This window comes from Dermacentor variabilis, chromosome 9 (assembly GCF_050947875.1).
Source record: "Dermacentor variabilis isolate Ectoservices chromosome 9, ASM5094787v1, whole genome shotgun sequence".
In the NCBI taxonomy this organism is placed as follows: Eukaryota; Metazoa; Arthropoda; class Arachnida; order Ixodida; family Ixodidae; genus Dermacentor; species Dermacentor variabilis.
In genome coordinates this window covers 134,328,850-134,340,557 of record NC_134576.1, presented here as the reverse complement: position 1 = coordinate 134,340,557, position 11,708 = coordinate 134,328,850, and the positions used below count along the sequence as shown (strand labels likewise).

The 11,708-nt window shown below is 47.2% G+C and overlaps 1 protein-coding gene and 2 long non-coding RNA genes across 5 annotated transcripts; all 3 read right to left on the bottom strand.

Annotated features, from left to right (window-relative positions):
• Positions 1 to 1,229: 1,229 nt before the first annotated feature.
• On the bottom strand, positions 1,230 to 4,457 carry LOC142557599 (uncharacterized). Its single transcript, XR_012822793.1, has 2 exons — positions 4,273 to 4,457; positions 1,230 to 4,195 (listed from the first exon to the last, which is right to left on the bottom strand). It is a non-coding gene; the product is annotated as an uncharacterized LOC142557599 (long non-coding RNA).
• Positions 4,458 to 5,370: 913 nt separating this feature from the next.
• LOC142558202 (uncharacterized) lies at positions 5,371 to 6,337 on the bottom strand. 2 transcript variants are annotated; one of them, XR_012822980.1, is made up of 4 exons: positions 6,149 to 6,337; positions 5,878 to 6,071; positions 5,617 to 5,800; positions 5,371 to 5,539 (listed from the first exon to the last, which is right to left on the bottom strand). It is a non-coding gene; the product is annotated as an uncharacterized LOC142558202 (long non-coding RNA). The 2 variants fall into 2 exon arrangements; XR_012822979.1 differs by lacking the exon at positions 5,617 to 5,800.
• A 105-nt stretch (positions 6,338 to 6,442) lies between these two features.
• LOC142557598 (uncharacterized) lies at positions 6,443 to 10,730 on the bottom strand. Of its 2 annotated transcripts, XM_075669553.1 has the most exons (4): positions 10,606 to 10,730; positions 7,223 to 10,532; positions 6,690 to 6,883; positions 6,443 to 6,613 (listed from the first exon to the last, which is right to left on the bottom strand). In XM_075669553.1, exons 2-4 carry the CDS (start codon positions 7,334 to 7,336, stop codon positions 6,454 to 6,456), a joined length of 468 nt encoding a protein of 155 aa, XP_075525668.1. In that variant the 5' UTR covers positions 7,337 to 10,532; positions 10,606 to 10,730; the 3' UTR covers positions 6,443 to 6,453. The 2 variants fall into 2 exon arrangements, 1 of the variants encoding a protein (XP_075525668.1); XR_012822792.1 differs by lacking the exons at positions 6,443 to 6,613; positions 6,690 to 6,883 and adding an exon at positions 6,984 to 7,146.
• Between the last annotated feature and the right edge of the window lie 978 nt (positions 10,731 to 11,708).

Genomic DNA, 11,708 nt, shown 5'->3' with positions numbered 1-11,708 from the left:
TCCGAGCATCGCGTTGCAGTTGCTGAGCCCTGTACATTGCTATAGCATCTGTCGGCCTAAGACAACGAAAAAGTTAAACGCAACCTCCTTTAACGGGAACTGTCCAAGATACGCGTAGAATTATATTGCAGGCGGCGCGGCGTTAAACGCGTAAGGCGTCGGGGTTATGCTGATGTAGTATGCACTATTTATACAAGCGAGAGAAGTACGAGCAGATACACATTAACATTGGTGCTCGTAGCATCGCTTTAACGAATACTCACGTTTTCAATTCCCTTTAGTCACGTTCAATTCTCATTGGACAGGTGTTTGCCCATACTGCTTGCTATCCATATCTTGGCATAGACGTATAAAATTCCTGCCTAGGTTTAACGCCTCCTTCGCTTATGACGTATGGGGAAAGGCGGCTCGTAGAATCTTTTGCGCCGCTACGCTCCTATTAACCTTAAGATGCTTTAAGCTTCACGTTCTCGCCCAGTATTGGAAAGGGGGTTTTCTGGTTTTACATGCAATTTTATGGTCCACTTTCCTTAAAAAACGCTAAGCGTGGAAAAGCTCAACCGCTAGCCAATGCCTATCAAGGACAATTCTTCCTAAACGACTTCGGGGCGATGATTCAAGTCACTATGCACGGCCTCATTGCGTCACTCCTCGCGAGAGAGAAGGAGCATCGGATAGCTTTTCGGATAACTCCATGAACAGATCGCCCTGCCTTTAGAAACGGCGAGCATTTTTTTTTTTTTAGTGCACCATCTCCGGTATCGACGAATGAAAGAGGCTAGAAATATACCCCATGCGAAATAGCGAGCATAACTCCCCGAGACACTAAAATGTATCTAAACTCCGGAGTAGTGCTCGTGTTCGATTAGTGCTCGCCTTGCAGTGCTTGTGCAGTCTAAGAGGATCCGGCAGCTTGTTCCAGAAAAAGAAGCGCTCGCTGATTGTGCGCTATACTAACCCGTCCGTGAGGATCCCACTCCGTCGGTGTGGGTAGAGCAGCTGCAGACAGTGGATGGGTTCTTGCGGTTGGCTGACACGAGAGTCTTCGCATCACATGGAGTCAGTGAGACGGAGAGCAGGAACAAGACAAGTTTTATTTTGATAGGCCTGTAAGGCGGTAGTCTAAAGCGACGGCTTCTCAGTACAATCAGCGTAGAAACGCGACCGTAAACTAAATTAAAAGCAACTCATGCCGCCTGACTTGGGCTTCATCCCCGATGATGCAGAAAGCAGCATACAGTGCATTTATTTACACAGAATGAACACATGAATTCACACGTGTACACTTATACATATCGAATATATAAGGGGATTTACATAGCATAAAGAATTTCTCAGCGTCAAGGTACTTCCACGTATAAAAAAAAAATGAAAAACGGACATTCATTACATATTCTCAGCCTGGATGTCAGGCTTTAGGCAGGAGTGGGGTACCTAACAATGCAGTACGTAGGAATACAATGTACATTTGGTCGAGCAAGTACGGCATTAGAAGAACCCACGTAAGACATACAAAGGGACTTGGAAACAATATGCCACGACAATGTGAAGCATCGTTAGCTATTGCGGAATGAACTCAAGACAGGAGACACCGTGGAACACTCAACCACATTGGCAGGTAGGTTATCCAATGTGCGAATTGTGCTCCGTTTTCATAAACACCAGAAATAAAAGCGATAATAACTGCACGACATACGTCACGCTAATAGCCTTACGGCTTAATTTGCATGCATAAAGGCTTGACAGAGTGAAGTTATTTGAACTACCTGAAATGAGTAAGCTTTGCACAGAACCTTAGCTGAGAGACGAATAAAACTTCTCCCCGATTTTTGTTTTAACCAAACTAGAAAGACGCACTATTCGAACTTGCCTGTGCTGTGCGTTTAGGACACAACTGGACATTAACACTTATTTCTACACGATCACCCTACGTACCACGTCACCTCATAATCACAGGCCCCTCAAAATGCAGTAATGTCGAGGATAGCCGTCGTATTGCGAACGATTGAGTGCTGTGTGGGCCTCGTTCTTTCTCTTCGTCCATGTAACTAGTTACACATAAAAAAGGCCTTCAAGATGGCTCACGAACAAGTCCAAATGCCTACACTGGTGGTAACAAACCTATCGCGAGCATTGTGTGGCGAAAATGCAACGGTGTCGTCTGAACTGAAGAGCGAAATAAAAAGTTACTTCCTGGACAAACGCCTCGGAAAAACAAATTCGACTGAACAGCATCTTACATGTGTGGTTGCTTGACTTTTCCGTCACAGCGAATGAAAGCAGCAAAAACTAATGGCAGAGTAATGAGGTACAGGTAACAATTTGAGACAGTGCTCGCATTTCCAGTTATCAAGCAACGTGGAGACAAGATTACTGGTTGAGAACATTCAAAGTAATTGGTAATAAAATTTGCGTTCAGATATGGCGATAATATATGATAGCAACAACAGCATCTGCGAATTAAAAAAAAACTATTCAAAGCAAACTCATTCAAATACATTCGAAGTGCTACGGAAAGACATTAACACAGCGTACAGCAAGAAGTACGAGAGGAACTCGTCAACGTAACTGGCTTCAACACAAAATACAATACTAAAGCGGGCATTCTCTTGAAATTTCCTTGCGCGTGCTCGTCACTTCTCTAGACACGTTTAGACATGACTTACCAAAGGGGAGTAAATGTAGTCCCTTTGAAGCTGCCGTCTCACAATGGCTCAATCGATACACGACAATCACGAAATTACAAAACTGATCTGAACTACAGTCAGCAGGCAACGACGTCACAGCCGCGTCAAGGGTTCACTATTCCTACTGACCTGGCGCAGTACGGGATAATTAGGCATACATAAATGAACTACGGCGCCATTCTGATGCAGCATACGCGGTGAACAAACGACGACAGTGATTAGCACAGTCCGATGAACGGACAGGTAATACATTAGTTGGACCATGTAGATCCATAAAATCGCGCACACACTCAAAAAAACGCTAAAACGGTGAGCACAATAAGATTTACGACAAAGCAGTCTTAAAGCTGGACGTCATTATCAGCGTGAGCAAATCGGCAAATTTTTGTTGGCGAGAGTAAGCACCCTCCCCTTTCCCATTCATTGACATTGTGTGCTTTTGTAGTGGCACGCTGATCCTTTCGAGTGGGTGGTGAGGGACGTGGAAGAACCGAGAATGTATGAAGACCATTCCGATACGATAAAGACGCCTGAACAAATCAGCTGAATGCCGAAACGAGCCCAGAGATCAACCAAAGGACCAAAGCCAAAGAAAGGAGCGGTTCAACCAATTCAAAAGTGGATGTCCATGGACGATAGTGAACCATCAAACCAGGAACCTTTCAACAGGAATGAACCAGAAAAAAACTGGAGCATCAACTGTCATGCTGGAAACTCTACCGAAATATAAAAAATTCGATGTTCGCCGTGTAGCAGTGATGCTTAAGTTCTCGACCGAACAAAGGATGCAGAGTAGGTGCCACATCCGAAACAGACGAACCAAAACACGAGCAAGCTTGTGACACACACACACACACACACACACACACACACACACACACACACACACACACACACACACACACACACACACACACACACACACACACACACACACACACACACACACACACACACACACACACACACACACACACACACAATGATCAACGTACTAGTACGAAAGTGCACAATGCGAATGAATGTCCTTTACTCTCGCCACCAAAAATTTACGGATCAGCTCATGAAGACATTGACAACCCTTCTTAAAGACTGAGTGGTGTCCAAGTAACAAGACATTTACTGTGCTCCTTCGGAGAGCAGGGAATCCATTCGGTGAGCAACGTACGAAGCTTTCAGAGCAGGAAAGTTTGTTGCTCTACTGAACTTATTAAATATGCCTGCCTAAACAAAAATTCAACAGCGAAGAAATCTAGGAGCACATCCGATGGTCGGTTGCGGGACGGTGACGACAGGTAGTCCTTCAAAAGATGAACACGCCGCCAACACAGTGATTGACACCTCAGTGCAGGCGCGCGACGCTTTCACAGCAAGGAGGAAGTGTGCTCTATGGATCCTGGATCACCACGACCGGGCTGATGATAGTCGCTCTTGAGGTAAGGCCAGGAGTCAGATGAGCGTGCTGGAACGTTTCTCTTGCGCCACAAGCGACAGCATGCATTGGGAACCTGAAAGACATAAGCCGCGTTTGTTGGTCATTCGAATATACGCAGTCGCAGTGCAGTCGTGCGTATGTGGTATTTACCAGAATCAAATTCACGGGCATGACGCCAAGTCCCGTCTACCAGCAGGACGCCACTGGCGAGAAAACGTAGAATAGCAGTCGCTCTTGGCACAGGGGATGCTCGTGGCCGAAATAATATTTGGGAGCGCAGACAGTAGGCGGGCAGGAGTGCGCTTGGTACCCTTGTGAACCGCAATGGAAAACGGGAGGGCAGAACCTGGACGACACAGTGCTTATTTGTTAACCACTGGACGAGACAGCCGTATAACGAGTCGTGTGTACGCGACACTTACCAGAAGTACTGCAGGGCAAGGAGACAAGTCCAGTCTATCAGCAGGACGCCACTGGCGAGAGAATGTAGAATAGCAGTCGCTCCTGGAACAGGTGATACTCGTGGACGAAGTATTATTCGGGAGCGCAGACCGTAGGCGGGCAGGAGTGCGCTGGGTACCCTTGTGAACCGCAATAGAAAACGGGAGTGCAGCACCTGGAACGACACGGTGCTTATTAACCACTGGACGAGACAGCCGTATAACGAGTCGTGTGTACGCGACCCTTACCATAAGTACTGCAGGGCAAGGAAACAAGTCCAGTCTACCAGCAGGACGCCACTGGCGAGAGAATGTAGAATAGCAGTCGCTCTTGGCACAGGGGATGCTCGTGCCCGAAGTAATATTTTGGAGCGCAGACCGTAGGCGTGCAGGAGTGCACTGGGTACCCTTGTGGACCGCAATAGAAAACGGGAGGGCAGAACCTGGAACGACACGGTGCTTATTTGTTAACCACTGGACGAGACAGCCGTATAACGAGTCGTGTGTACGCGACACTTACCAGAAGTACTGCAGGGCAAGGAGACAAGTCCAGTCTACCAGCAGGACGCCACTGGCGAGAGAATGTAGAATAGCAGTCGCTCTTGGCACAGGGGATGCTCGTGCCCGAAGTAATATTTTGGAGCGCAGACCGTAGGCGTGGACTGGGTACCCTTGTGGACCGCAATAGAAAACGGGAGTGCAGAACCTGGAACGACACGGTGCGTATTTGTTAACCACTGGACGAGACAGCCGTATAACGAGTCGTGTGTACGCGACCCTTACCATAAGTACTGCAGGGAGAGGAAACAAGTCCAGTCTACCAGCAGGACGCCACTGGCGAGAGAATGTAGAATAGCAGTCGCTCTTGGCACAGGGGATGCTCGTGCCCGAAGTAATATTTTGGAGCGCAGACCGTAGGCGTGCAGGAGTGCACTGGGTACCCTTGTGGACCGCAATAGAAAACGGGAGGGCAGAACCTGGAACGACACGGTGCTTATTTGTTAACCACTGGACGAGACAGCCGTATAACGAGTCGTGTGTACGCGACACTTACCAGAAGTACTGCAGGGCAAGGAGAAGTCCAGTCTACCAGCAGGACGCCACTGGCGAGAGAATGTAGAATAGCAGTCGCTCTTGGCACAGGGGATGCTCGTGCCCGAAGTAATATTTTGGAGCGCAGACCGTAGGCGTGCACTGGGTACCCTTGTGGACCGCAATAGAAAACGGGAGTGCAGAACCTGGAACGACACGGTGCGTATTTGTTAACCACTGGACGAGACAGCCGTATAACGAGTCGTGTATGCGCGACACTTACCAGAAGTACTGCAGGGCAAGGAGACAAGTCCAGTCTACCACCAGGACGCCAACGGTGAGAGATTGTAGAATAGCAGTCGCTCTTGGCACAGGGGATGCTCGTGCCCGAAGTAATATTTTGGAGCGCAGACCGTAGGCGTGCAGGAGTGCACTGGGTACCCTTGTGGACCGCAATAGAAAACGGGAGGGCAGAACCTGGAACGACACGGTGCTTATTTGTTAACCACTGGACGAGAGAGCCGTATAACGAGTCGTGTGTACGCGACACTTACCAGAAGTACTGCAGGGCAAGGAGACAAGTCCAGTCTACCAGCAGGACGCCACCGGCGAGAGAATGTAGAATAGCAGTCGCTCTTGGCACAGGGGATGCTCGTGCCAGAAGTAATATTTTGGAGCGTAGACCGTAGGCGTGCAGGAGTGCGCTGGGTACCCTCGTGGACCGCAATAGAAAACGGGAGGGCAGAACCTGGAACGACACAGTGCTTATTTGTTAACCACTGGACGAGACAGCCGTATAACGAGTCGTGTGTACGCGACCCTTACCATAAGTACTGCAGGGCAAGGAAACAAGTCCAGTCTACCAGCAGGACGCCACTGGCGAGAGAATGTAGAATAGCAGTCGCTCTTGGCACAGGGGATGCTCGTGCCCGAAGTAATACTTGGGAGCGCAGACCGTAGGCGGGCAGGAGTGCGCTGGGTACCCTTGTGAACCGCAATGGAAAACGGGAGGGCAGAACCTGGACGACACAGTGCTTATTTGTTAACCACTGGACGAGACAGCCGTATAACGAGTCGTGTGTACGCGACACTTACCAGAAGTACTGCAGGGCAAGGAGACAAGTCCGGTCTATCAGCAGGACGCCACTGGCGAGAGAATGTAGAATAGCAGTCGCTCCTGGAACAGGTGATGCTCGTGGACGAAGTATTATTTGGGAGCGCAGACCGTAGGCGGGCAGGAGTGCGCTGGGTACCCTTGTGAACCGCAATAGAAAACGGGAGTGCAGCACCTGGAACGACACGGTGCTTATTTGTTAACCACTGGACGAGACAGCCGTATAACGAGTCGTGTGTACGCGACCCTTACCATAAGTACTGCAGGGCAAGGAAACAAGTCCAGTCTACCAGCAGGACGCCACTGGCGAGAGAATGGAGAATAGCAGTCGCTCTTGGCACAGGGGATGCTCGTGCCCGAAGTAATATTTTGGAGCGCAGACCGTAGGCGTGCACTGGGTACCCTTGTGAACCGCAATGGAAAACGGGAGGGCAGAACCTGGACGACACAGTGCTTATTTGTTAACCACTGGACGAGACAGCCGTATAACGAGTCGTGTGTACGGGACACTTACCAGAAGTACTGCAGGGCAAGGAGACAAGTCCAGTCTACCAGCAGGACGCCACTGGCGAGAGAATGCCGAACAGCAGTCGTTCCTGCCACAGGTGATGCTCGTGCCCGAAGTCATCTTTTGGAGCGCAGACCGTAGACGAAACGAAGATACAATGGAAAGTGGAAAGCATTCTCGAATGGATTTTTCCTGACAAATGCGGTCTAGAATAAGTTCGAAACTCGAACCCGCTATGGTTTTTGACGTCACAAAAACTGACGAAAATTACGCCAACAAAAAGTTGAAAATGGACAATACTGGCCGAATTCCTAAGAAAGGAACTATGCATGAATTCAACCATGTAGCGACATCCGGCACAAGAACTGTTCAGAAGGATGGAGAGCAAGTGAACGTGGAAATCGACGAAGTAGCAACTGGAAGGCTATCCCGAAAGCTGGAGACAAATTCCGTACTGAGAGAAAACTACGGCTGTTCAATGCGAGAGGTTTCACGCTTGGAATGGCAGAACGACCGCGATCGGAAGAATCTGAACGTTAAATACTATAGGTCGCATCAAGCAATGTCACAAGGCCGAAAAGAAAAGTATGCGTAGCATTAGACTCCGTGTTCAGGATCAAGAATGTTTTGAATGATCCGGTTTCTCGCTCCCCTCCTACCTGAAGGTTATCAGATTCTGGTTTGCTACCCTGCCCTGGGGGGAGGGGAAGCGGAAATTTAGACGGAAAAGACAGCCGAGCTGAAAAAACGATCTATTGATCGTCGTGTAGGTGCAGGCAGGAGGAAATTTCAGTGCAGATGTACGAACACTAATAATGAATTTTCGAAGAAACTATCGCAATGAGAGCAAACGTCATTAGGCTTGCGCTGATGAAGGTATGCTTGGAACATAAAACCAGGCAAGAGTCATGTAGAGAGAAGCAAGAAGAAAATTCACCGAGCTTCAATGAATCTTAGGAAATGGACATCAAGCAGTGATGAGAATTTTAATGCCCATCAAGATGCAGTTCCTACGTGACCAAGCGAGACTTATTCTAGGAATGGAATGGGACACGGCCGACTATTCTGCTATCGGTATTCAATAACAGGGAATCACCGAAACACCTTGGGACAACAGTCTCCTAGACGAAGAAGAATGATATATGGAGGAATGCATCCAGGTAATGTTATGCGAGAGAGGAGACTGCTTGTCCTGGAAAACTAGCTCTAAAGGATACCGTAATCATTCTAGCAAAATTAGAACTTGCGAGCATCAGTAAAGTACAGGACCAGTCGTACAATCGTGCTGCATAAGAGAAAGAATGCTTGAAGCACAAGTTGACCACGGACAAAAAAATATCAAGGATTCCTCAGTAGGAAAACTATGGATATACGTCTGCGGAAGTGAAAAATCTAGTCGATGTAAGCGGGAGGCACCGTAGAAAAGATTTCGTAGTGAACAATTTCGTGGAAGGGATCCGAGTTGATGCAGACCAAGGAATGACCCTTAGAAAAAGCCGGGTATAATGGAACGAAAGAACGAAACGAATCACGTGTTAGATTTACGTCGAAAAGGCTCTCAAGAGAAGCCTTGATGTTCGCACGTTCGGCATGTAATTGAATATTTCGGGAGTAACTGCGAATGTTTGGTTCCGTGAATGATATTAGCAGACAAGTTCCAAGGTCCACTAAAAGCATAAGAAATGACGCCGAAACATGCCTCATTTGGCAAGAACGAAGAGCGTATACAATGCAATAGAATTGCAGAAATTCAGCGAGGAAGCGAATGCGCAGACCAGAGGCGAATTCCAGATGTTTCACGACAAATAAGACTTCAAGGGCAACTTTGGCAGATTCCATATGACAAGACGAGCAGCAACCGATCACATATACAAGGAAGAAACCTTTACTATTCGTGCCACACGTATATGGACAAACTTCCCGACCGAGTGCGTAGAACACCGACTCGTATAATGACGAGATTTCGGGCATAGAGAGGACGAAAGCAAGTGAAAAGAGTAATACGACAGTCAGTTGTGTGGCGAAGAAAACGTTACAGAACCTTTCAGGAGGAAGGTGCTCCTTTTGACGATGGATTAAGGAAAACCACATTGTTTGAAACTGTTGGCCTACGTTTCAACGGTGCTCTTGGACCAACTACCAAAAAAAAGGGAGACATTGCCAAATTGTGTAACAACTTTCACATGTGCGGTGACAATAAGTGTACATTCCGAAACTGGTGGAGACTCCTGAACTGTTCTCTACACTCATTCCGGTGCTTCTCAAATCGAAAATGAATGTGCTCAGCGACAACGCAAGACACCGTAAAAGTAATAAGGAATTGAATGTTGTCCCAACGACACGTCGCCAAACAAGTGAAGATTTCGTGACCGATCACCAAGTGGAATTACCTGAGGAAGCACCGTATGAGGGTGGCTTCTATAAAGGCTCATCCGTAGTTTTCAAGTCAACTGCGAAAAGCGATCGGCCGACGTGTACTGCATAATGGATAATTATATACCTTAATATACGAAGTGGTGTGAAGAACGAACAACTGCTAACGTAAGTTGACGATGGACCTAGAGGACCTACTCCTGTAACTTGCGGACCCAACGCACGGAAACTGAAGACTGGGGGAAGACATTGGAGAATAGGATGGCGACCTCGGATAAAAGGGGAGACCAGGTGAAGTTACAAAAGCACTAAAAAATATGCCACTTAGAGCAGACGAAATAAATTACGGGTCAGGAAATGAAATCACCTAATATCAAGAGGAACTGAAGAAATGCAACGTCGTCTTATTCTGAGAGCAACATAGAAGGGCCTATTGTAAAACCTGCGTGACGAAGGAAGTTTTACGTAGCATAAACCAAACATCGAGGGCCGGCATAGTAAATCCATTCGGCAGCAAATTTCTCCAGAAGCCCGCAAGGTTTGTATGCTTGCGGCACCCGGAAGACGTAGGAACATGATTAAGGAAAAGAGCACTGAGAGAGAACGAACAACAGCCGTCAGTGGAAAAGCTTGTCAAAACAAAGCTTCATCCAAAAGAGACGTTCGGAACCTTAAATGACACAGGATATAGATACCACATGAGAAAACATCCGTAGTACCATTCGAGTGTATATGGTACTTGTCAGAAGTAGTGCAGGGAGATGAACGAATCTCCGTCTGCCAGCTGGGAGGCACCGGAGAGAAAATGCAGACGTTCAACAGCCGGCCATGGGACGAGTAGAGATGAAGTTGATCTCTGTACCGTAGCCAGGAGACTAGATGTGCAGAAGCGCCCGCTGGATATGCTTGTGAATAGCCGCAATGGAAAGCAGACTGTAGGAACCTGCAATCACGCAGGGCTTGTTAAACACTCGAGAACACAGCCATACTACGATTCTAGTGTTCGTGGTACTTACCAGGAGTAGTGCCGGGCGCGGAAGAAAGCCCAATCCACCAGCAAGGCTTCGCCGGCGAGGGAATGCGATGGATGCGATGACACTGGACCATCTTCCTACTCTTGAGTCGCAATCGAAAGCACACGTCGGGATCCTGAAAATGTTCGTACTCAGCATTTGCAATAAAATACTCGAACGCGTACTGCACAAGAGATTATCGAGGTTTCTAAAAATAATTAAGCCACCCCAAATTGGTTGTTTACAGGATAAGGCAACTGAGCTAGTTTTACTGCAAAGTCTCTTATAATAAATATCGAAAAAACGTCGTATTCAGTGGAATGATGTCTGGATTGAAGCTTCGGATTCAGTCGACCACCCAGTAATTTTCAATAAGCTGTATACTTACGGAATTAGAGGGTGCTGGCTAAACCCGATTAGAAGCTATATGCAATATGGTACGCAAGATGTTACACTGGGTTTATCATCGTCCAAGCTAATCTCTGACTACAGGTGCACCAAAAGAATAATTAGGGCTGCTTTTCGTGTTCCTTTGTATGTGCGATACCAGTTGTGTGCCACTAATGGAAGAATGCTTTTGTACACCGATGACGTTAGTTTTTCTTACTGCAGAATTAGCAAAAAAGAAAACTGGCTGTGAGGAGAGTTCTCCAAGATGCTAGATGGAAATTATGAGTAGCTTCAAGTGAACCTCACTGAAAGAAAGTAAGAATGTATTTTGGTCTCGAAGCGCCAGGGAGTGTTCCTTTTTATTCTTTGTATTAATGTGGATCACACAAACTAATATTTTGTGTTTTTCTAACATTTTGTAATATTTGTATCGCGAGTCTATCTTGTAATGAGCAAGTTAATTGAAACTTGAAGCTGTCACCCCTAATGGACTCTTTAGCAAGGATGAGACACCAAATACCAGGTAGGTTCAGGCCAAGTATATTTTTGGTACAATCAGAAGCTGTGTTCATTTCTACGGGGCCCAAGTACTAGAACATCAAAAGGCTAGCGATTTCTTAAAGGAAGTCTTGCCGTGCGCTTGGAATCGACAAACACGACTCTGCTAGGGATTTTTATGACGGTTACAAATTGCTATTCACAAGCAAACTACACGC

What these genes read in the sequence shown, in the direction of transcription:
- LOC142557598 (XM_075669553.1), bottom strand. Translation starts at nt 7,336, where the DNA reads ATGACTTCGGGCACGAGCATCACCTGTGGCAGGAACGACTGCTGTTCG. An exon ending in CTTGCCCTGCAGTACTTCTG is followed by an intron (nt 6,884 to 7,222) that starts GTAAGTGTCCCG and finishes GTGTCGTTCCAG; the next exon opens with GTGCTGCACTCCCGTTTTCT. An exon ending in CTTGCCCTGCAGTACTTCTG is followed by an intron (nt 6,614 to 6,689) that starts GTAAGTGTCGCG and finishes TGTGTCGTCCAG; the next exon opens with GTTCTGCCCTCCCGTTTTCC.